Below are 24,742 nucleotides of genomic sequence, written 5' to 3'. Positions count from 1 at the left end.
AAACAAAAATAGCCCCCATGAAAATATGAGAACAAAAAATGAAAAATAAGGTTTTTAGCCATCCAATGCACATGTTCATGCGTATCAGGTGTATCCTTACCTAAAACCTTGGCCTAAATTGGTACTGTTTGCCGAGACATGACACATTACAGAGAAACATATATTTAGTTATGCTTTTTATAGTTGTTCTATAGATAATCAAGCATGCAGGTTAGTCCCTTGGCAATTTTGATGGTATTGCCGTCTCTAGGCTGCTACTGTTTGCAATGCCGATTATACTGCTGCGCTTGTATCCATAAACCAAGGAGGGAGAATAAAAGAACTAAAAATAAAAGAAGGAAATGGCATAGAAATAAGGGAGAACAAGCAGATATCAATATAAAAAACACTAAAGAGGAAATAAAATGGAAAAGGAAATTATGAAAGAATACGTCCAAATTATAATAGGTACCCAATATACCTGTATTTGAGTTTCAGAAAAAACAAAAAACAAAAAAAAACTAATATACCTGTATAATTGAAAATTTCCCAAGCAATTCAGAACCAGTAGACATGAGCTGATTACGAGCCCACATGTCCCACTCCACTCCAAAGTTGACAGTTTTATCATCTTTGTACCGCCAAAAGGGCAGAGGAAAAGAATGGAAACCTTCAGATGGTCTGGAAGTTTAAACAGAACCATTCAGACATTTTAAATACAATTTTGAAAACTTTCAGATATTCTAAATACAATTTCAAAACACATATTGAAGACACGAAGAGATGCTCAAACCCGGTCACATTGCACTGAGTAAAAGACAGAAAAGCTGCTACACCAATGCACATCACAAGTAACTCCCTGCATGACCGTTCAAAATCATTTTCGAGCTCCAAAAAGGACTGCACACTCTTCTCCACTTCGCAGTAAAACCTGTCAGCACAATCAATCGAATCTTCAAATTCCCACGATTCAGCAAATTCAAAGATGAGCCGAGCGGCATCGGAGAAGAGAGCTTCAGCATAATCCCCTTTTTCTATGCAATTAACGACATTCTCGAGCAAGACAACGACAGAGTCTCCTTCGCGTCCAATCAACTCTGGGGAGGGCAGAGGGCGAGGAGCTTCTTGGGTTTCGGTGGATGCCGACGATAGAGAGCATAAAAGGAGACGAAGTTCAAACTCACGGAGGGCTTCAAGTGGTGCTGCTTCAGCCATGATGGGCGAAATTCAATTCCTCTGCTCTGGCAGGGTTTAACTTTGTTGTTAGGGTTTTAGTTGGCTGTGGATTCCGACCGTTTTAAATCATTAAACATAATAATACTACTAGCGTCACAGGGTTGAGCATTAGATTTATAATTTTATATTCGGTTAAAAACCAAATGAATAAACCGAAATTTTTAAAGTCGAACTGAAATTGAATTACAGAAAATTTTAAATAATCGAAAAACACTTAACCAATCAGCTGGAATCATGTACTTGGCAGCGAATCAGGTTATTTATCAAAATTCATAGGTGGATTTTGATTGATCAAAACTCTTTTCATACCATATTTTTTTCCATATCATAGAATTAATATATTATATATTGTAATTCAGATTAATTCAATTTATATACTTTATATAAATAAATATTTATTTTGTATATATTTATTAATTACTTATAATTAATCGGTTCGAATTGAATATTCAAATATTTAATCAAATCCAAATTAGAACATTGATTTTAAATAATTGTTGTTAAATATCAAATCGAATTTGGATATTGAAATTTTTAATCGAGCTTAAATTCAGATATTGCCTTATTCAATTTGAATTCGAACCATTTACACCCCTAACTCGAGTTGCTATCACATGTGGCCATTGATTTACTCACATGGGGTAAATTGCATATTAATACCAATGCTAATCTACTTTGGTATCCAATGCTAATCTACTTTTGTTCTTAGGCCTAAGATTTTGGTGTTTACACAGACCCCTCCTTGTACTATGGGGGTCTATGACAAAGACCCCCTGTACGTTTTTTTGCAATAAAGACTTCCCTGAACCTTGGCTGTTAGACAAAGATCCTCTCCGTTAAAGTTTTCTAAATACCCAAACTACCTTTACTCACTCTTTTAAAATACCACACAATAGCTCCAATCCCTACAGTAGGGAGGGAAACTACAGACGTTGTCCAACTTCTTAAACATACAAATCCTACTTGAGAGAAAAGCAAGGAGGTAAATTACAGACGCTGTCCAACTTCTTAAACATACAAATCTTGATTGAGAGAAAAGCAGGGAGGGAAACTACAGACGTTGTCTAACTTCTTAAACATACAAATCTTGATTGAGAGAAAATAATGATATATTGATATGTTTTGTCTATCACCATCTGTACCGCTAATGGGTTCTCTCTTGAGACATAGACTGATATCAGAAATTGAGTCCCGTTCTTGTTTATATTTGTTTGTTATAACATCTCTACATAGAATTTTGTGGTAGTGCTAGTAGTTATATCTGTTGCCTGATTGCCCAACTAAACTGGGTGAGAGTAGTTCTTGTTGTTTTTACTACCCCAGGGTTAGAGATGCATGGATATTGTAATAGGTATAATGGTCTATACCTATGATAAATTAAGGGGAAATTCCTTATTAGTACCCTATAATTTGGGCCTAGTGCCACTTTGGTCCCCAAACTTTAAAATGTGACAATTCAATACCCAAGCTTTCAAAGCGTGACAATCTAGTACCTATTGTTAACTTACTGTTAACTAGGCATTAAGTGCATTTGAAAAATACACAAATACCCTCCGGGTGTCATATAATTTTCTTTATCAACCATCCAAACATTGACAAAAAATTAACAATCCCAAATCCTTGCCGCTTTCATTGAAGAAAGTTGGGGTCACATTTGACTGGGCATTATGGTGACCCCAACTTTCTTGAATAGAAGAGGCAATGATTTGGGACTATTAATTTTTTGTCAATGTTTGGATGGTTGATAAAGAAAATTAGATGACACTCAAAGGGTATTTGTGTTTTTTTTTTCAAATGCCACTTAATAGTTGGTTAACAGGTAGTTAACGGTATGTACTAGATTGTCATGTTTCGAAAGTTCAAGTATTAAATTGTCGCATTTTAAAGTTCGAGAACCAAAGTGGCACTAGGCCCAAAGTACAGGGTACTAATCGGGAATTTTCTCATAAATTAAATACTATAAGAAAGTAAAAAGAAGAAAGGATTCGAGGATAGGTGAGAGAAAATGATTGATCAAGTAAGCAACAATCAAAGTCATAATTAAAATTCTGCTCCTCTGCAAACTAGACAAGATTTTCATATAGAGTCAAACTTAACATCTCATTCCAGCAACCCTCAAGACACCACCCACCCTATTACAATTTGGAATTTGGAAGACAATCGAGAGATGCATAGATTATATAGAATGAGTGTGTGGTGATTCGTGGGGATTGGGAGAGAGAGAGAGAGAGAGAGAGAGAGGAAGAGAGAGGTACGATTGAGAGAAAAAGTGTCTACTGGCTGCCGCCAGTTTTCTATTTATATTAACTTCATAAAAGAATATAAAATTACAAGTATGCCCCTTGCGGCATAACTTAGAGTCAAAATAATAAGAAAAACAAGAAACTGTAACCGTCATACTAACAACAGCTATAATGTAACAATTAAGTAACCCTTACAACACTCCCCCTCAAGTTGGGCTGAAGATGTCTATCATGCCCAACTTGTCACATAACTCATTGTGTCGCGAGCACAGATGCCCCTTTGTAAAGACATCAGCAAAGTGTTCCTTGGAATTGACATAAGGGATGCAAATTTCCCTTTTTTTTTTCAGTTTCTCCCTTATGAAGTGTTTATCCACCTCAATATGCTTGGTCCTCTCATGTAGGACTGGGTTGCTAGCGATGTTTATTGCAGCCTTGTTGTCACAGTAAAGGAACATAGGACTATGAACAACAACTCTAAACTCCCCTAGAAGGTTCTTTAGCCAAAGGACTTCAGCCACCCCATGTGCCATAGTTCTACTTTCAGCTTCAGCCATTGACCTTGCTACCACATTTTGCTTCTTGCTCTTCTAGGTCACTAGATTTCCTCCCACAGATGTGCAATACCCACTAGTGGACTTTCTATCATCCACAACTCCTGCCTAATCAGCATCTGTAAAGACTTCCACCTTTAGGTGATTGTGTTTACTGAATAGTAGGCCTATTCCTAGATATTTCTTCAAGTATCTAAGGATTCTCTTTGTTGCCTCCATGTGTGGCTTCTTAGGAGAGCGCATAAACTGGCTCAGGACCCCAATGGAATAGGCAATGTCTGGATGGGTCATGGACAGATAAATCAGCTTTCCCCTAACTTTTGTAATTGCTTCACATCTTTCAAAGGTTCACCAACATAGTCACCTAGCTTGTGGTCCACATCCATAAAAGTATCTGTCGGCCTTGCACCTAATTTACTTGTATCCCATAATAGATCAAGGGTATATTTCCTTTGAGAGACAAAGATACCCTTTTCTAAGCGGGCAACTTCAATCCCAAAGAAATACTTCAGGAGTCCTAGATCTTTCACTTCAAATTTAGATGCAAGGAATTGTTTCAAGTTTTGTATCTCTGAGCTCCAACTTCCTGTAATGATAATATCGTCTACATACACTATCAATACAGCAACCTGCTCTTGACATCTCTTCACAAAGAGTGTATGATCAGACTGACATTGTTTGAATCCCATCTTTTGAACTGCCATGTGAAACTTACTGAACTAGGCTCTGGGAAGACTATTTTAAGCCATAGAGAGACTTTCGTATCTTGCACACCTTGTTTTCACTTCCCTTGGCACAGAATCCAGGAAGTTGAACCATGTATACCTCTTCTTCTAAGTCACAATTCAAGAAAGCATTCTTTATGTCCAACTGATGCAATTCCCAGTCAAAATTAGCAGCTAAGGATAGGAGAACCCTAACCGATTTCATCTTAACCATCGGGGCAAAAGTCTCATCATAGTCAACCCCATATACTTGTGTGTACCCTTTGGCTACTAGTCTTGCTTTGTACCTTTCAACTGTTCCATCTGTCTTGTGCTTAACTGTGAACACCCATTTGCACCCCATAGGGTCTTTCCCCTTTGGAGAATCCACCAATTCCCAAGTCTGATTTTTGTGGAGGGCATTAATCTCCTCCTTCATGGCATCTACCCATTTAGGGCATTTTAAGGCTTCTGTAACATTTTTGGGAACAGGGATGCAATCAACTGCCGGTAGGAAGGATCGGTATGAGGGAAAAATGTAGTCATAGGAGACAAAGTGGGTAATGGGGTGTTTGGTAGTGCAGGACCTGAATCCCTTTCGTTGGGCAATAGGAATGTCAAGGTCATTCACAGTAGGAGTAGGGTTAGGGGTGGACTTACCTCCTGGGAGTCTGATAATGTCAGTTGCTCAGAGTTTGGCTGCTCCACATTTCTATCACACTACTGATCTCTCCAACGTGTACGTTGGAAGACACAGAAGGGAGTAAGGTCCGAAATAGAAGGAAGAACCATCTGCAAGTCTCACTCTATCCCTTCCTGACAAAAGGCTATAAGACTGGAATAAGTTAGGCTTACCAGTCATGTGGTTGGAGGCCCCTGAGTCAATGATCCAAGGGGAATCTATGGGAGTGACATGGAACGCATAAGCCATATTACCTAAAGTAGATACAAATGAAGTAGAGGGAGTACTAGTAACTGAGCTGTCCATTTGCCGCAAGGCTCTACCATAAGATTCCAGGTGCTCTCTGAATGAATTCATTATATCCTCCTTGGGGTCAGACTTATTAGAGTGGTCCCGGGTACTACCAACAACTTGAATATCTTGGGTTGCCACATGTGTTGTGCTCATTTTCTTCAAATGACCTTTACCCTGTTCTTGATTCTTTGCTGCCTACTTGGGTTTCCCATGAATGTCCCAACAAATGTCACGTGTATGTCGTGAACGCCTACAGTGGGTACATAATAGCTTATCTTTATCATCCGCCTTCTTGGGGTCACTTTTCTTTCCAATGGAGCTATTATTCATTGCAGCCAAGGCAACTTGTTGCTCCCCCTCAGTTGCAACCATCACATTCCACCTGCTTTCTTCAGATTGGACAAAGGAGTATACCTCGGGAATCGTAGGCAACTCTTTGCTTCCTAGGATCTGCACCCTCAATGGTTCATATGCAGGATTCAGTCCCAACAAGAAAGCAAACACCCGTTACTGAGAGACCAGCTTCCTGTACGCCTTAGCATCATCATCGTGCTTCCACTCTATGGCCTGATAATGGTCCAAATCCTTCCATATGGAGGTAAGGGCTGAATAGTACGAGGACAAGCTACGGTTTCCCTATTTACATGTTGAGGATTCAGCTTGCAACTGGTAAACCTTGGCGTAATGCCTTTGCTCAAAATAGGTAGTTCTGGCCTGTTCCCATATCTCATTGGCGGTGTCTGCCCACATAAAATCCTTTTTCACATAAGGTTCCATGGCTGCGAGGAGCCAAGACATCACCATACTGTTTTCTTGGTCCCACCTATCATGTTCAGTGTCTCACCCTTGGGTTTTTTCACCCTTCCATTGATGTAATCGGCTTTACCCTTGCCGTTACATAGAGTTTTACACTCTTAGCCCACTCCAAGTAGTTTAGACCATTTAAAGGGGTAATTGGCATGGGAACAACCATGTTTTCACCTCCCATACCCGCTGTTCTGCAGGTTGCTGTAGCCCTCGATGAAGTTAATTCATGACTTGCAATTGAATACTATTGAAAACCAGCCCAAATACCACCCAACAACACAACCGCCACAATCAGAATGTGAGAAAATATAACATTAAATATTGTTGAGAACATAGGGAATACTGTAGAGAACAAGGGGTTCAGTCAACACAATGTCCAAACAGAACGATAAACCAATCCGGTAATCGGTTCAGCACCACCAATACAGACATTTCAATCAGTCTAACTGTATTTCACACACTCTAACCATCCAACATCCAAACAAATAACTATATAATCAAGGCATGAGCCCTACGCACCATTGGCCAAAGAAGACTGAGACAAACTGAAACAAAAAACACACCTATTCAGCACTTGTACGAAGGTACTAAGCTGAACTTGACTTCACAGCATCAAACAGAGGACTCTGCACCAGCATCACCCTTCTCCGACTAGGGTTTCATTGCTATTACAGCCAGGAAAAAGAAATCACAAAAGCTGCTGCCAGAAACCGCTAGAGTTTCCAAAAAAAAAACTGCCACTTGAATCTGCTAGGGTTTCTGCAGAAACAACCACCAAAAACCTGCTAAGGTTTCTGTAGAAACAACCACGTCCAAACACTTTTAAGAAACCTAATACCAAGATCGTAGGTCTTTTTCAACCTAGAAAACCAGCTCTGATACCATGTGATGATTCATGGGGATTGGGAGAGAGAGAGAGAGAGAGAGAGAGAGAGAGAGAGAGAGAAAGAGAGAGGAAGAGAGAGGTACGGTTGAGAGAAAAAGTGTCTGCTGGCTGCCGCCAGTTTTCTATTTATATTAACTTCATAAAAGTAAAATTACAAGTATGCCCCTGGTGGCATATCCTATAATCAGAATATAAGAAAAAAGAAAGAAGAAAAACAAGTAATTGTAACTGTCCTACTAATAGCAGCTATAAAGTAACAATTAAATAAGCCTTACAACAAAATTTAAACCTGAATTGCTTGATTTCCCAATGCATCTCTGTCATAGGTTTATACTACCCAAATGCCGTCACTTACCAATCCCGGTGACCACCCGTTGCCTTCAGTACCATGATAAATGTAGGGGAGGAGGGTCATGTGGATTTGATATTGGGAAACATAGTTTCTTGTGCCTATGTGAGGAAGGAAATGTAACCACTTTCACTTTCTGTCCAGGTACGTTAATATGGCTATTAATTTAACATTGAACCTTTGTAGCAAGCCCCCAACCAAACAATCTTCCCATCAAAATTGTTGTTTTTTTCAGTCAGGTGAGAATTTATTTTCGAACTATTAGAAGGAAGCCAACGTATAGGACACAACTTAATATTTATCTCATGTATTTATGTTGATCCCAAACTCTTTATTATGCGATAAGCTCTACACATTACCTACTATAAATACTTGTTGGTTGTATGGCTGATCACCCATTAAACTAGATTTCAACCACTTCTTTGTTTGCTTTCTTTAACTTGGTATCAAAGCCATTTAACTTAAGGCTTCCGTCAACTAGTCTGCCTCAATCCCTGTGTCCCAGAACTCCACTCAACATTCTTCCTTGATAGAGAACTCTACCTCCGTTCCTCAACTCCCCAACAGTATACACTACTTACCTATCAGGTTAACCAATGAAAATTATGTTAAACAGTTTTGTATGCCCTTAGCTTCAATCTGATTTGATGTAGTTTTGATATTTAGTGTAAATAAATAAAGTGCATGTTTGATTCATGTTGTTTGGTATAATTCTGTGTAAGACCCTAAAACTTGACACTTAATGAGACCCGTGTTAGTTTTAAATGTTCACAGCCATTGGATAAGTCTAGGGAGATTTATCCTGCCAAGGCTAATACTGGTGTGCCGCCAAGTGTTGGGATGGCCTGTCTCGGCCACTAGGGTAAGACCCAAGGCGTGTGTAGTATGGGATTACTCAAATCCTTGAACCGGACCAGATTTCCAGTATTGCCCTGGACCTTGGAGATAGATGAGCAAAACTGGAAAGTTACACCTAACCCCTAGACTCGATTATGATACTTCACTAGGTGTCGGATCGGGTTGTCTTTGATATGCCAATCAGTGAGATCCTTAGCGGGGGTCAAAACATGGGCATGTTGGGGCAGTCTGAGAATTCACTCTCTCTGATGGAAACCAAACTGTCGGCAGTTGATATCAAATCGTTGGAATTTTATTTTTGCAAAATTTATATATATGATATATATTTAAGTATGTTTCCAAAATGTTTGCAAATGGTTTTAATTCCCGGGATCCATGTGAGTAAAGAGTGCAAATCAATAAGGGCTTCTCTTGTCGGGCAGTGCTTGATCATTAAGGGCTGAGATGTTAAGTGTAAGGCCATTTAGGATAATACCTGATGGGTTAATCTTGCACCTGCCCACAGTCCTTGGGTTTTTATAAGATGGTTTGGCCCAGGGACCACTTAGTGTAAGTGTTGGGCCCATAGGGTCCATATGATGGTCAGGGGTTCATTGGGCTTCTTAGTGAATTCGGCTAGACCTTGTAATAAAGGCTAAGCCGAACCCATGTGGCTGGTGTGTAAATCAATGCTTGGGTCCCACGCCATACAAAGAAGCCCAACTAGGTTGCGGATTGGAAACTAATTAAGCATTGATTATTTAATGGGCTGATATGATCACCCACTTAAGGGGCGGATCTGAGATTAAGGTTAGGAAAAGGATTGGGCCTTTAACCTAATCAACTATGGGAGACCAAATTTAAATCAAATTTGAATATGGTAACCTCTTGATAAGATCATGAGTAAGCTAACCTAATCTGAGATAGGATTAAGATCATCCCCTATCTAGATGCTAATTTGGATTGGGATAACTCCTAATTAGGAGATTTCTTAATCAAGAAGCAAAGAGGAGAAACCCTAAAAGAAAAAAAAAAATAGAATTCGAACTAGGGGTTTTTCAGCAAGAAATCATCATGCGAATTGAGATAGGATCTCATACACATTCCAGAGAGAAGAGAAGCATTTTTCGCCATCTTCATCTCAGGAATTCTCCTCCAGCCGTCGCTATTCTCTGAAAAGATTCGATATTTCAAGAAAAGAAATCAAGAAATCAGTTCTTGATATCAGTTTTGCAGAAAGAACTAAAAAGATTCAGTGCTCAGAGTTTCTTGAGGATTCTTGTGAAGGATTTAGTGTGTAAGACGCACTCTGCTAGTTCCATTCCACACATTGCTGTGTCATCTTCAGTAGGAGTGGATCTTGGTGTCCTCTTTGGGCGTGAACAACAACTTTTGGAGATACTATTTCTTTGAATCAGGTATAGTTCCTCCCTTGTCTTTTGGTTCAGATCTGGTTCGATTATGGTTCAAATAGGATCCTTGAATATTGTATTCTAAACTTAGGGAATATGATTCCCAATTGGAAGAAGGTAAGAAAATTTTTGAAATTCGCCCACTCATTCCGCAACCTTTTTGGCGTCTATACGATGAATCCTACCATTCTTACAAATTACATGTTGTGGAGGGCATAGTTTATTTCCATTTTCTACACTTATAAGTTGATGGGAATAGTAGATGGGTCAGTTCCTACACCACCAAAGCAAATCCTGGATCCCAACAATAATGACCAGGTTATTCTCAACCCTGCTTACTAAGCATGGTTCTAGTTGGATCAGCTTATGCTTAGCTAGCTGATTTCATCATTAACCGAGAGTGTTATGTCGCAAGTGGTGGGCATGCGATCTTCTCATCAAGTTTGGAATGCACTATCAAAGTCTTTTTCTACTCTTTCTTGATCAAGGATACTTCAATTATGCAGACAACTCCAAGGCCTCAAAAAAGGTACAATGACAATCTCTGATTATGTTCACAAAGCAACGTCCATTGTAGATAATTTGTCGGTGGTTGTTGATCCCATTTCCGATCAAGACTTAATCATGCACATCCTCTATGAACTGGGTCCCGAATATGAATCTGTAGTTACAATAGTGACTAACAGATCTGATTTAGATCAACTGGACATAGATGACATCCTTGGGATTCTATTGAATCACGAAGCCTGGCTTAAACAACATAGCACCCCAACTCTTGACTCTCAATCACCATCTGCTAATATTGCCCACTTCAAATCTAAGAATTCCTCTTAGTAGCAGAACTGTGGGTTCTTGCCCAAATATGGTCGGGGTCGGGGTCATGGACCTCACCCAAATAACAAGTCCAACAATTCAGGTGGGCATGGGTGTAATACAATCATATGCCAACTCTATAACAAGCTTGGGCATGCTGCTCCAAAATGCAGACACCGCTACAATTACAATTTCTAGAATGATGATGCTAATTCCTCTACTTTTCAAAGCAATGTTGCCACAACCTTTGATCGTATGTAGTATCCCAACACTGGTGCCACACATCATATGACACTAACAACGATAATCTACAAAGTCAATCTGAATATAGTGGTGGTGATCAAGTGAAAGTTGGTAATGGTTCAGGTTTGAAGATATCTCATGTTGGATCTTCTATATTTACTTCTAATCCTAACCAATTCACTACAAGAAAAATGACTTTTAGCGGCAGTCCCTAAAACTACCATTAGAAACTTTACCGGTAGTCGGAAAAGTGCCGACAAAAAATATGTCTCTATAAGTTTCTAGTGGCAGTTTTTATAGTTGCCGGTATAAATGCAAAACTGCTGCTAATACTGGTGTGGTTGTCGCTAAAAGTCTTTATAGCAGCAACAGTTGCAACTACCGCTAAAACTAATTTAGTTGCCACTATAAAAAGTCTTTTTTTCAAACCTTTTTTTTCTTAATTTTCTTCAAATTACCTGTGTTCTCTATATTCATTTAAACAGAAATAAAATACCAAAAAACACCAATTACAATAAAATTTAAACAACCATTCTCCATTCAAAATGTTTGAATCACAAATGCAATTTAGTTCATAACATCATTGTACAATTATAGGAAATGGCCCATTGTATTCTACTACTTTGGTTTGGAGGAAGATTCTTTATGGGCCTCAGGCAGGCTTCTTATGGCCCTCTCACATGAACTCAATAGTCGAACACTACATAGTTCCTAGACAAATGGTACATGAGAGCTTCTATGGTTACTAGAAATTGGAATTCAGACCATTTATGAATCCATATCCCTTTTGGTAAATGAAAGCCTGGACCAAGTGATGCACTTGTAGAGCCAACATAAAAGGCTCCTCCTATAACAAAACAGGCTTCTATGGTGCATCTTCAAGTTCTAGAATAGATGCCCAACATTTCCTTCGTGTGCTTATGGAAAAGGATCTAGAATAAAAAAAGAAGGCATTCATTTGGACATGTGTAACCCATAACTGTCCTCAACCATTTACTTCTAATCTTCTGACAAAATTCATCAGGCAGGCTTTTTGGTGATTCCACTAGTAGAAAGCAAATACATTCTAGTAATGCAAGCACACTTTCTGCTGTTTTTGCTTTAGGATCTTTTGTAAACTTGAGACCATTGACCACAAAGTGTGATACATCACTGAGTTCGACAACAACACCCATCATCTTCAACTCATTTTCTTACCATAGAAAGCATCATCAATGAGAGGAAGATCAGAAATTTGGGATAGTGAACCCCATTTTGAGTCAAATTGAATTGAGCCTTTTGCAGAATTGTATCCATGACTGGCTTTCAACCGGTTCGTGTCAACTAAGCAATTCTTTTCTATAAATCTGGAAGCAGACCCACCTGTGTCCTGGACTGTGTGTATCCTCCTTATATACTTGAGCAACGAAAATGCATAATTTGGTGTTACCTTCTTAGGTCCCTTGGGAAATTTTAAACCTTCTGTTATAAAATCAAACCACTCATCCAAATCAATCACAACACCCATTCTTTCAGCTCATTCTTTAAGGAATATATGCTCTTCCCATAGTAAGAATCATCAATTAAAGGAAAATCAACAATCTAAGAGAGTTTCCCATTCAGAATCCCAAAGAATTGAATCTGAAGCAGCCCCATCTCTGCTTAATGTGGTTACTTCGGCATCCAGAGGCACATTAAAGTTGATGACCAGTAATATGTATATCTTTTGTAATTCCACTTCCACTCCAAGTAACATGAGCTTCGTGCGGTAACTGACAACATCCTGCCATAGTATTTCACATCCATGAATGCAAGGATAACTCTTGCTGGAACATGTAACATAAAAATAGATTGGTCAACATATTTGTAACCTTGGGAAGTCTTCAATGTTACTTTTTCTTTAAGTTTCCCTGTGATGTCACCAGGAAGCACATCTCTCTCATTCAAGTACCTGATAAATTTCAACAATGGAATTGCAACTTCCTTAGTTAAACTAGTCAATTCGACAGAGATATAAGGTATTCAATGATAAGTTGGCATGCTTCTACTAACCTTGATCAGACACCAATGCACTTTAGATCACTCATGTATAAACGTCGCTTGTTATCATAAAAGCTTTCATCAAGAATAGGAAACTTCACATGAAAATCATGCATTTCAGCAAAAATAGACTTCTCTTCTCTATTGGATAGAAAACACTGACTATGCGACTTATAGCCTAAGCAAGTTTTCAACCATCTCCCCGTTTTTATGCTTTCATCAAACAACTTTGGCAGCGCAACAGATTTAGTCCTCAAATATCTGATCCAATCCAAAAGCAAGGAAATTTCTTCCTTTTTCAAGTTGAAAAATACAAATCACAGAATAGCATCACCTGGGAATTCAAGAATATCAGTAGCTTTGATATATGATTTAACAAAGTCATAAAGCATCTCCATTGATGTATGTTCACCAAAAAAGTCAGCACTTTGTCCATATTGCTCCCCCAATTCATCATAACTTCCTAGCCATGGATTTGAGCCTAAAAGGTTCACCCATTTACTACCTTGTGCTGGGACAAGGATCTACTTACTATTCGTTAATCCTTATTACATCCCCAAATGAATTGACAATAGGAATGGAGAAACAAATTTGAGAGTCTCCAGTTTAGTAATAAATTTCTTACAAAGAGATAAGTGAAAATAGGTCGAGCAAAATCAAACAAAGTGATTTCTTGTATTCTTGCAATATGTTGCAGCCATTTGAATGGAATTGGGCAATAAAAACATCTTCCTGCAACCCAGTTCCATGTTCCATTTGTTTACCCATGCATGATGTTCATCATCTGACAAAAAAGTTCTCTGTTTTGTTGTTTGTGCAGAGTTAAATGAAAGTAGGACATTGTTGTACTGATTAACATATTTCAAAATAGGAAGATTTGCAAGAGTTATGCATGCAAATCTGCAACACCAATTTTTTAAAATTAAGAAGAGAAGATTCAGATAAATGTTTTCTGGAGCTTGTTGAACCAAATGGCAACCTTCTATGCATTTTGTATGCCAGTCATAATTCAAATTTACCACTCCCAAAAAGGACAATATGTAATATCGAAAAGCAGGAAAGAGTCATAATTCAAATTCCTCAGCCTGCATCTTGGTTCTGATAGATTCTCTAACTCCGTTGAGCTCTTGGTAAGGTGAAGCATCAACTGGAAGGAATTCAAATATTAAAGCACCAGTGCCTGTGATATCCTTGTATGTAATTACAAATTCCAGAGAGGGATCCACATCCGACAAGTATTCATTGTCTTCAACATATAAGAAATTAAGAACCCAACAAATTTCTAGATGCTTGGTTTGATTGAATATTAACCCACTAAACCACTTGTTTGAATTTAATTGAATCTTTAGGATGGAAAAATAAGAATCAACAAATCATATAGCACCAACATAAAAAGGTTAAAATAATCCAAGGTCTTAAACTTTTGCAGTGATTCTTTAGAGAGAGAGAGAGAGAGAGACCTGAATGAGCTCCATGAGGAAGTAGACATCTTTGTTGTAGAGCTCAGCTGAGAGATTCTTGACTGCATGGTGCAGGTCCTCTATGAGTGGGTCTCCGTCCTATTGAGAACTTTCTTCTTATCTTATCTATATGTTCTCTTCCTGCTCTACTATTCACTGTTGCAGCCATGAACATCAGTTTTCCAACAACATTGCTGCTCTACTATTTCAATACATATATTAATGTGCAAAACACAAGTAGAGGCAGAAAAATATTTTACCATCCTGTCCATGCTAGGAAGAGTTTTGGTCCCAAATTAGGTCTGTCTTTGGCAAAGTTAAACATGAACGTATACATAAGCATAGTAGGTTCTGCCACTCCAAGAAGCAACAAAGGCTGATCTCCAACAATAGTGTATAATCCCACACAAAGCAGTAGATGCCAATGTCCGAACTGCTGTTAGAATCCCATCTAGAAAATAGAACGAAATGCTTCTATTAATAGCTTGCAATGCAAAGGAAATCTTATCAATACCATTCGAAACATTAGTTGGACTTCATGAGATTACCAACCTAACTAGAAAACAGAAATCGAACCACAATATAATTTATCAGTGTTACCTGTATTCCTGTCCAACTGTTCATCAAATGAAATAACTGGGATATTAGAAACAAAGAATATGTAAGTTGTTGGAGCCAAAATCCTGAAAAAAAAAGATAATGGATGTTAACGGCCTAACGTCACAATCTTATATGGATATATCAAAATTAATCCATGAAAGAACTCTGAAATAAGAAACCACTGAACCCTAAAACATGGAAGGAGAGATAGCAATTTCTGAGGCAGCACACTGGGTTGTGTTGGTCCCATCTGTAAGGATCGCGGGTCTTCTAGAGGAGACAGTTGTAGAATTAACTTGCTGAGACTTTTTAGGAGTATCTACAACATTCTTTCTTATTGCATCAATGTAGAATGGAAGTTCTCCAAGACACAGATAAGAGATTTCTAATTATCAGGCACTAATTAGAAATCCACTTAACAGAGGAGGTTATTGACGGGTCATTGTGACACTAGCAAGTGTACTAGCCACTCAAATAATAAAGAAATGAGTAGAGTATCGTTCCCACAAGAATTTAGGTAGCAACTACTAATACTAAACCAGCCAACCCTTATTTGATTAACCAAATACTACAAGTTATTCAAATTTGAAATTTTAAACTACAAACTACCTAATAGACATTGGTTCAATCACCTTGCATTCAAGTTGAACAATTAAGCTAAAAATTTAAATTCATGATTAAGCAATCAACCTTCTTTGATCATTCAAATGAAAGATGATTTAGCATTGATTTAGTGAAACCCAAGGCAATGAATAGCCTCTTTCAAGCGCATGTTCATCCTATACATGAATGATGATTCTTATATCTCTATCAAGAATCTAATTATTCATGCATGCATTAAATCAAACACTTCAAGGGCATCAATTCAAATCTGAATTGATCACCAACTAAATTGTGCAAGTTATCTCTAACCTTACATGCAATTCAGTTCTTGAATAACAGATCTGAATTTCTAGAGTCTCTCTCAAGCACTCTAGAAATTCCAAGAACTATAACAAATCGGCCAAGCTGAAATAAGAGTGTCTGAACTTTTTCTCAAGCAATTCAGACATTTCAAATCTTAGATCTGAAATTTCATATATGGATTCGTAAGAGAATAATTCGGCCAATAAGTTTTTCATTTCATTCTCTCTTCAAGAAACAACAAGATTGGATCTAGTACATTCGAATGATGCAAGAAACTTAATTACATAATCTGAATTCCATTACAGCAAGAAAAAAATGAAAGAAAGAAAGAGAAATTACATGAATTAAAGTTGAATTCAAATTCAAAGAAGACAAAAATTGAGTAAGAATAGAACATGAATCTCTCAATCAAGCTTTCCCCAATTCAAACTCACCTTCTTCTCTCCTTAGTTGCTTGGATCTCTTCAGCCCTTCTTCTTGTGCCTAGCTCTTTCTCCTTTCATCTTCAAGAATTTCGAATTCAAGGGAATAGAGAGCCTTGAACTCTAACAATTGAACACATTCCCCCCTTCAAGAGACCTCTTTTTATAGTCTTTCAAGGAGTCTAGAGGCATCTCTTAAAGTTTTTAGAATTGGGTGCACTTCACCCCTCTTGAACCTTCTAGAGTGTTGCCCCCTTTCTCCCTCTTGAAGCCTCTAGAAGTTGTCGCCCCTTGCTCCCTTTGGGCTGCAACTTAGTTGAGTTTTGAGCATATTTTGGCTACACTCTAGGCTGCTCTTGGGCTGAAATGGGCCTCATCTTTGCTGGGCTGAATTTAACCTTCTTGCTAGGCTCTCTCTTTAGGTTTTCCTAAAGAGTGTAGCATGGGCTACATGAACCGATTGCTCATCCATTGTTCTCTTGGCTGGGCTGGGCTAAATTAATTAAATTTTGACTCTCTTTTCTTGCTTTATGCCTTATTTTTCTTGAGTTGGTTTTTCCCTGAATTCTTTCTTGAAATCAAGCTAAGATGGGGTGAAATTCAATCAAACGAGCATAAAATCCATACAAAAACTGCATAAATTGTAAGTAAACCATGTACTCATCAGTTATAGCTCAGTTTTGTTGAATGGTCTGACAACATCAATGGGCTGGATCCAATTTCATAGACAACATCAATGAAGAAGATGAGGAAGAAGCAGAGGAGGAAGAAATCTCTATAGTCATGTTGATGATCAATCAGGAACCTAACAATAATGGCAAACAAGAAAGCATATTAGTAAACACATCTAGAATGCCACTCTTGGAATTGTACTTTGAGACACATATTACCTTTGCACCTCTTGAAGGTAAATCCCGATCATCGTTTAGAATGTCTTGAAGATTTTGAGGAAGTACGGATATTACCCTTCCCACCCGGTGTTGTACATCACTACATGCTCTAGTCACCCTTTCAAGGTTATCTTCTATCCGCCTGAATCGTTCATCTCTATCCTCATGCCCACAACCTCCTCTTGTTGATGTAGACTCTGATGCTCTATTTCTACAACTCATGCTCAGTGTGGAAGGAGTAACGCCTAATCCATACGTTCGTGCATACCCATGTCGTTCCGCTCCAAATATTTGATCGAAGTCATCGTCATTAGGGACTGAGGACCCACCAAAAGTCGTGGCCCGTTGTGATGCCAAGTTCTCTAATCGTTCCTACAAAAGACAACACAATTGTTGTGAAACTAATATGGGATTTTTATATTAAAACATATAATTAACATTAAATACGTGTGTGTGTGTTCACTAGTTCAATAAACAACCATTGCCCTTCTTGATTCTGCATCTACAAGCGCCCCATCTTTCCTTCTATGTGTTTTAATCCACACAACTCCCTTACTTGGTTGTGCCCCATCACTAGTTTCCTGCATCTATACCCATACTAAGCATTAGACATTATCATCATTTTCAAGTAGTAGTATAGTTAGCTGATTGTATTACCATCTCATGACGCAGTCTTGCATTACTCTTGGTTCCCCCAGAGTGTGCATATTTTTGCTGGGACCAGTTTCCTCCAGCTATAACACTCCGTTTCTACAGTTTTATAGAAACTACAAGTGTAAGGCCATGTATATTGTGACATTCAAACAATATAATTAAGAGACAATACCTTGCCCTAATCAGAGTTCTAAAAAGCGACAAGAATCTGCCATTGATCGCTAGGAACCCTATTTGGGCAATTCCACATTGCCTCATCAAGGGTAACTGGATCATAGTACATGGCTTTCAAATCTGACATGTAATCTTTCCATTTTTTTCCAATCGAGGACAATACCCACTTTCAACCTTTACTGTCAATCTCAAATTTACCCTATAAAGAACACATTTAAACCAATGTATTAGCAATTAATGTATGCATTCAAACAAATAAGCAAACCTAAATAAAAGAAAAAAAATCATACTAGTACAAGGTTCCAAATGTCCTCTTTACATGGAGTTGGAAATGAAGTCCACTGCTTGAAACTCAGAGGACAAAGATCGCCATTCCTTGCAATTGTTCCCATAAACTTCACTAATTTCTTTGTATTTTCTCCAATTCCTTGGCCTAGCTCATTTAATGTTATGGGTATTTTTTCTCCTGCTGGCAAGTTCCAGATATTGACAGCTCTTGTGAGGCCCCTGCCCCTCCTTTGCACTGAGGCATCTATTTCATAGTACACAAGTTAAAATATTCAATGTGAATATGATAAAAATAGGGAGAATGACCAATCAGCCCATATCAGAATTTTATAGCCCCATAGTACAGGGGGAATGCATCCTGACCGTGAATTGATGCCAAATTCATGGGCAAGATGTGGTTTATAGGGGGGAGAGGGCTAGTAGTAGGGGGGGCTGGAATTCCAAATTCTGCATCGGGTGTATCCTTATTTCTCCGATAAAAATAAGGCCCAAAATAAAAAAGTTATTCATAAAATAATACCAGCTGATCCAACAACATCTTCAGCCATAATTTCCTACGAGAAAGAAAACAAACATTTTTAATTAATTTCATGTCTACCATAATAGAACAATACAAGCATAATAATTTAAATTGCACAAGCATATTAGAATAACATATCTATTATCACATACATCTTTTTTTGAATATTGAAAAAGTTAATTCAATACCAAAATGTAAGCAAAGTTACAACACCACAAAGAGAGCCACGAGGTGTGATCTCTCTTGAAAGTACAAATAAGTGTTAGGAATCACATTTTAATTTATGCAAACTAATCAACACCACAAATTTATTTTGGTTGTTGACTTTTTTTGATTTATTATTGAATTTGTGGTTACAAGTTACATTCAACTGAAGCAACTCTTCTTTGTGGACATTCTTTTGTAGTATGAGGAGTATGGAGAGGATTTCGTGGACATGTTGGATGGAATGCTCTCATTTGTGTTATTTGACACCAGAGACAACAGCTTCATTGTTGCCCAAGATGCCATTGGGATCACCTCCCTCTATATCGGGTGGGGACTTGATGGTACATCTCATTACATCCATGAGCTAAGTAGGCAATGTTTCTGACTACAAATTCAAAGCTCTGAGCTGCAGTTAATTTACACTCCCCTGCTTGTCTTCAGGATCAATTTGGGTACCATCTGAAATGAAAGCACTTAATGATGATTGTGAACATTTTGAAACCTTTCCCCCTGGTCACTTGTACTCAAGCAAAGCAGATGGAATGCGGAGATGGTACAACCCTCCTTAGTTCTCTAAGGCTATTCCATCAACTCCATATGATCCGCTAATCCTCAGACGTGCTTTTGAAAATGTGAGATTACTGAACAGATCTCATTAAGTTACACAACACACGTACACGTGCTTACTCAAACTGTACAAAGAAAGAAAGGAAAACAGATGTAAATCCTCGTATAAACCTGAAGTTCCACTTGCAAAGTGAAGTTTTTCTTATGTATTTCTTTCTAATTTATGCAGGCTGTAATCAAGAGGCTAATGACTGATGTTCCCTTTGGAGTTCTGTTATCAGGGGGTCTAGATTCATCATTATTTGCCTCCATCACGTCTAGATATTTTGCAGGCACAAAGGCTGCCAAGCAATGGAGAACACAACTCCAGTACTCCTTTTGTGTCGGCCTGGAGGTTAGTCCTAACAGTTTCTTCATGATGAATACTATAGTATTGCTTTAGAATGCTTTTGCATCTCAGTTTCTAGACTTTACACTGATGTTCAGGGCTCCCCTGATTTCAAAGCTACAAAAGAGGTTGTCGATTATCTGGGTACCATTCATCATGAGTTTCATTTTACAGTTCAGGTATTCAAACAAAATTTATACTTCTTGAGGTGAAAAATGATATATTCACATTATTTTGAAACAAAACAAAAAAATTGTTCATGCTTTTTTCTTCTAAGTGTCACAGGATGGTATTGATGTCATTAAAGATGTTATCTACCACATTGAAACATATGGTGTCACTACAGTCAGGGCAAGTACTCCTATGTTACTTATGTTTCGCAAGATCAAATCATTGAGAGTAAGATGGTGATCTCTGGAGGAGGCTCTAATGAAATATTTGGTGGGTACTTGTATTTTCACAAGGCTCCCAACATGAGCTTGGATCTCATCTCCCTTTACAAACTCCAAACTCAACTAGGAAACTGAACCAAAATTTCTAATTAGTGCAAAATTAAGGAAAACCTGTAGGTAATCCATAGGATTCTCAAATAAGGACTGTAAGTCTGTAACACTTAAAAACAATTCTAACAACACCCTACTAATTCTACTGCAGCTAAACAAACTAAAAACAACTCCAAGAAAAACCTGAAAATAAAAGCTTTCTAATCTCATCACAGACTTGCACCCTACAACTAAAATGACCATAACTCTTTCTAAACAGATCAAATTTAAAAGATCTTGGTTTTTGAATAGTAGCTTAATATTAATAATCTATCTAATGACACCAAAATCAAGCAAAGCATACAAGTTTTGACCCTAAAAATTAGGATAACAGAAAATTACTTGATTACCGATTTAATTTAAAAAAAAAAAAGCAAAAAATGCTGTGGAAATAATGGAAAAACCCAAACAAGTAGAGATTTCACCAAATTTGGTGAATACAAGTTTCATTCACCAACAGAGGTTTCACCAAATTTGGTGAATGAACCAGGTGGTACAGTGTCAGGAGGGACCACTCAAGGTAAAGAGGTGGAAAAGGGTGCAGAGATGGAATTGGATTCAGTTACCGCAGAAGAAAAAGAGCCTCAGCAGCAACCAGTTTCAAATAATTCAATGGTTGAAACTGGAGCGAAGACAGGTGTGTAATATTAGAGCTTAGGTAGTTTTGAAAGTTGTGATAGATGGGCTTCACACTATTCCCATGTACCTTCCCACTAACCTGCAGTACTGTCGGTTCAATTCCTTTTGATAGTCCCTGTGATTAGCTGCCAAGGCATGAGATTCCTTGTAGTTAATAATGGACAAAGATACGACCATAAGAGAAAATCAGTAAATCATTTCCATATGTTAGGGAAGGGGCTGCTCTGTATTTTTGTATTTCTTTTATATAATAAGTATATAATTTAACCCACACACAACAGAAGTTCATGGTCCCCCAACAAAAGTTGTATTATTCAGAGTGATCATATTTAGAAACCTATAACGTACTAATTAATAATTTGTTTTATATGAACTGGGGCCTGTTGTAGGCTTGTTCTCCTAGATGCAAAGAATATTTATTACTAACTTTTATAGTGGCCTTTTAATCAATGCCACAGATTTTGTTAAGTATATGTTAACTGGCTGCTTTGACTGAGCAGCAGAGCTCTAGATTGGGGCTTGATCTAGTAGCTAGTTAGCAAGCTAGACATAGGCCCATCAAGTTAAGACACAAATAGTAGTAATGGGTGAACATATGTATATGCATCCAATGTGCAACATGCATCAATCTTATTAGTTATTACCACTAGTATAGCTAGTAGCTATATGACTACTGCTACTTCTACTAGCCTGGGTCTATAAGTGTATTATTTTCCTATTACTAGCAGGCTTAGATCATCAGAAGGCTTTTCCAAAGCACATTTTTCTTTCTTTTAATTTTTTCTACTTCCCAAAACAAAATTTGAAATCCACAATAGGTCCCTTGTTTTACATGCCAGAGGCAGTCCATGAAATGGCAAAAGTAGCAGATTCCAAGCATCATCGGCATCATGCAACCTATGACTTGGCTTTGAACTGTTAAATATATGTAAAAGATGACATTACCAAAAGACCATAAGCACATAAACGGAAATGCAGGTGATTGAAGCTTTTAGTATGTAAAAAATAAAAAATCTAGTTTCTGCATGCAGGGCCTTTTGGGTCCTACATTCTCCTTTCAACCCTCTAGGCATAAGGCAACTTTCAGCCCAAAAGTATTCATCAAAAATTGGCAAAACTCAACCCGAGCTGGGCTCATGCATGAAAGCTCTACTTGCAGAGGTTATTTTTATGCTTTCAGACAGAAAGTTCGAAAGACATAAGCATATTAGGAAATATGGTAGTCTCCTTTCCTATCACACTTATCGACATCTTAAGACCAAAACAGCAATTAAAAACCAAGGTAAGGGCAAATAAAACTAATAAAAATAATTACATATAGGAATGACAGTAAAGATGCATTCCATCAAGTTTGGGGTGACAGACAGAGAGTTTCAAAAGCACTCTTATCCATTTACATAATTTTAATCAGTAACAGACCCAAGGATTAATTTTAGAAAAAAAATACTATTCCTTTGTTTCCAAAGGCAGCCAGCCCCAAAACATCTATTTAAATCACAGAATGTCCATCAAGGATTGATTAACAATAGTGCAAAGTAAACTATAACCAAACTCCCTTGAGCTTAGAGTAAGCCACAAAGATGAGCACTATAGTCACATTTAACAAAATATATCGTATCTGCCAAAAAAATTGCTCCTCCACAGAATCCTTGGACTTAAAACCCTGCACCTATAATAAGCTCTACCATTCTTTTGCAAGTATCAAAAGACCACAATACCTAATTTTGGTCACTAATCACTATAAAAGTTGATTTTAAACCAACACACACCAAAGAATTTCTAGTCGCAATGTCACATATTTGGGAATACAGGTCTCCTGATGTTGGATTAAACAAAACGTACAACTAATAAAATATATTTCTAGATCCATGATTCAAAACCAAAGGACCATAGACCTGGACTGAAGAGATATTATGAATAGCAATCGAACTTGAGCAGCAACCTGTGCAGCAGGAGATTCCCTCACATATACTACTTAACCTTCAACCGAAGAAAGGGTGAAAGATAATACATAGAGTGAGGTTCTAACATTGCCTGTGTTCAGCAAGTATATGAAACAATTAACGGTTTGAACACATTATTCAGTGACACGAACGCGACTCAGTTAAACAGGAACAGGAACGTGTCTAAGCATTCAGCATTTTAGGGCTTCTTCGTCATTCCATCTAACTATCAGAAATGAAAGCAAAAGAAAATTGAATAGAAAAAGGAATATGTAACATACGACTACCAATCTGACAGAAAACCAGATGCTACCAAAAAAACGAAAGCCTACACGTATTCAATACCAACGTTTAAAACAATAACAACATTAAAGACATAAAAATGAATATGTGCTCAAGATCATTTACATACTTGCAAAAACGCCGAACAATAGAGACACACTCAAAATCAGCTGAATAAGTTCGAGAAGCATCTACGATAAACACACATAGATGAAAAGAGAGAATCTCACCAGTTAATGCTGATATCTAGTTAAGCCGAGATCTAGGTTGTACTCTGGTTGCCGTCCGGTTGTGAGAAACTCCAGCCGAGATCGAGCGAGATGGAGAGGGGGGGGGGGGCGAGACAGAGAGAGGGGAGAAAAAATTATTTACGCAGGGAAGGAGAAGAGGAGACTTTATTCATTTTTGGCGCCGCATTTATAGCGGTAGTCGAAAATACTTTTAGCGGCAGTTGTTTAACTGCCGCTATATCTTAATATTTGTAGCGGCAGCCGGTCAATAGCCACTTCTTGAACTGCCGCTAAAAATGTATTTTTTTTTGTAATGATTTCAGTTGCATGATTTATTATATTCCACATATTACCAAAAATTTATTGTTTGTTAGTAAATTTCTAAGAAATGGTGACCTATTTTTTGAGTTCCACCAGAATTATTTTCTTTTAAATGATCATACGGGGAGAACAATTCTATGAGAAACCTGTAGAGACGGACTATATTGCTTTCTGGGTAGTGCTTCAGTTATGAATAAGTTTCCTCAAGCTTGTGTTGGTGAACGGGTCACTGTTACAGAATGGCATCGACGGCTGGGACATCCAGTTCTTCGAATAGTGAGGCAAGTCTTGCCTAGATTTAGTTTACCATATGTAGGACGGTTTGACTTTCCCAAAGTTTGTGAACCCTGTTAATTGGGTAAAAGTCACAGGCAGAAACTGTCTTTCTCTTTGTAAGTATCAAATAGTATGTTGGACTTAGTTTATTTAGATGTTTGGGGACCAACCCAAGTGGTGTCAATAAATGGTTTTCGATATTATGTTATTTTCGTGAATAATTTTAATAAATTTTCATGTATATTTCTCATGCGAAAAAAATCTGAAGTCTTTGACATATTTGTGAGATTTAAATGACACGTCAAAACCCTCTGAGATCAAAAGATTTCAATCTGACGGGGGTGGAGAGTACATAAATCTTTCCAAAATTCTTGA

At 37.8% G+C, this 24,742-nt stretch overlaps 2 protein-coding genes and 1 pseudogene across 7 annotated transcripts in view; 1 reads left to right on the top strand and 2 right to left on the bottom strand.

The window, feature by feature from the left end:
* Positions 1-1,310, bottom strand: part of LOC148853091 (uncharacterized) — a 66,264-nt gene extending 64,954 nt beyond the window's left edge. The window contains exons 1-2 of the mRNA XM_088946978.1: positions 773-1,310; positions 510-660 (exon numbers count right to left, since the gene is read on the bottom strand). Of these exons, the coding sequence (XP_088803104.1) occupies positions 510-660; positions 773-1,194 (573 nt within the window). The 5' untranslated portion in view covers positions 1,195-1,310. The remainder of the gene's footprint in view (positions 1-509; positions 661-772) is intronic.
* A 10,238-nt stretch (positions 1,311-11,548) lies between these two features.
* Positions 11,549-24,189, bottom strand: LOC148853089 (uncharacterized). Of its 6 annotated transcripts, none has more exons than XM_088943241.1 (14): positions 23,771-24,181; positions 18,973-19,006; positions 18,455-18,696; positions 18,163-18,363; positions 17,994-18,086; positions 17,816-17,923; positions 17,337-17,708; positions 16,459-17,251; positions 15,119-15,201; positions 14,779-14,969; positions 14,519-14,674; positions 13,071-13,392; positions 12,890-12,969; positions 11,549-12,801 (listed from the first exon to the last, which is right to left on the bottom strand). In XM_088943241.1, exons 5-8 carry the CDS (start codon positions 17,994-17,996, stop codon positions 17,240-17,242), a joined length of 495 nt encoding a protein of 164 aa, XP_088799367.1. In that variant the 5' UTR covers positions 17,997-18,086; positions 18,163-18,363; positions 18,455-18,696; positions 18,973-19,006; positions 23,771-24,181; the 3' UTR covers positions 11,549-12,801; positions 12,890-12,969; positions 13,071-13,392; positions 14,519-14,674; positions 14,779-14,969; positions 15,119-15,201; positions 16,459-17,239. The 6 variants fall into 6 exon arrangements, 5 of the variants coding, with proteins under 5 accessions (XP_088799367.1, XP_088799364.1, XP_088799366.1 ...); XM_088943238.1 differs by having other exon boundaries at positions 18,484-18,696; positions 23,771-24,175; XM_088943240.1 differs by having other exon boundaries at positions 18,484-19,006.
* LOC148853090 (asparagine synthetase [glutamine-hydrolyzing] 1-like) lies at positions 19,409-20,661 on the top strand (annotated as a pseudogene).
* Positions 24,190-24,742: the final 553 nt, after the last annotated feature.

The sequence above is a fragment of the Nelumbo lutea genome, chromosome 5 (genome assembly GCF_056320005.1).
Source record: "Nelumbo lutea isolate HS-2025 chromosome 5, American lotus-T2T, whole genome shotgun sequence".
Taxonomy (NCBI): Eukaryota; Viridiplantae; Streptophyta; class Magnoliopsida; order Proteales; family Nelumbonaceae; genus Nelumbo; species Nelumbo lutea.
This window is presented reverse-complemented; position numbering and strand designations above follow the sequence as displayed.

Coding starts and splice junctions, on each gene's coding strand:
- LOC148853089 (XM_088943240.1), bottom strand. Junction 17,709..17,815: donor CAGAATCAAGAAGGGCAATG/GTTGTTTATTGA, acceptor TGTCTTTTGTAG/GAACGATTAGAGAACTTGGC.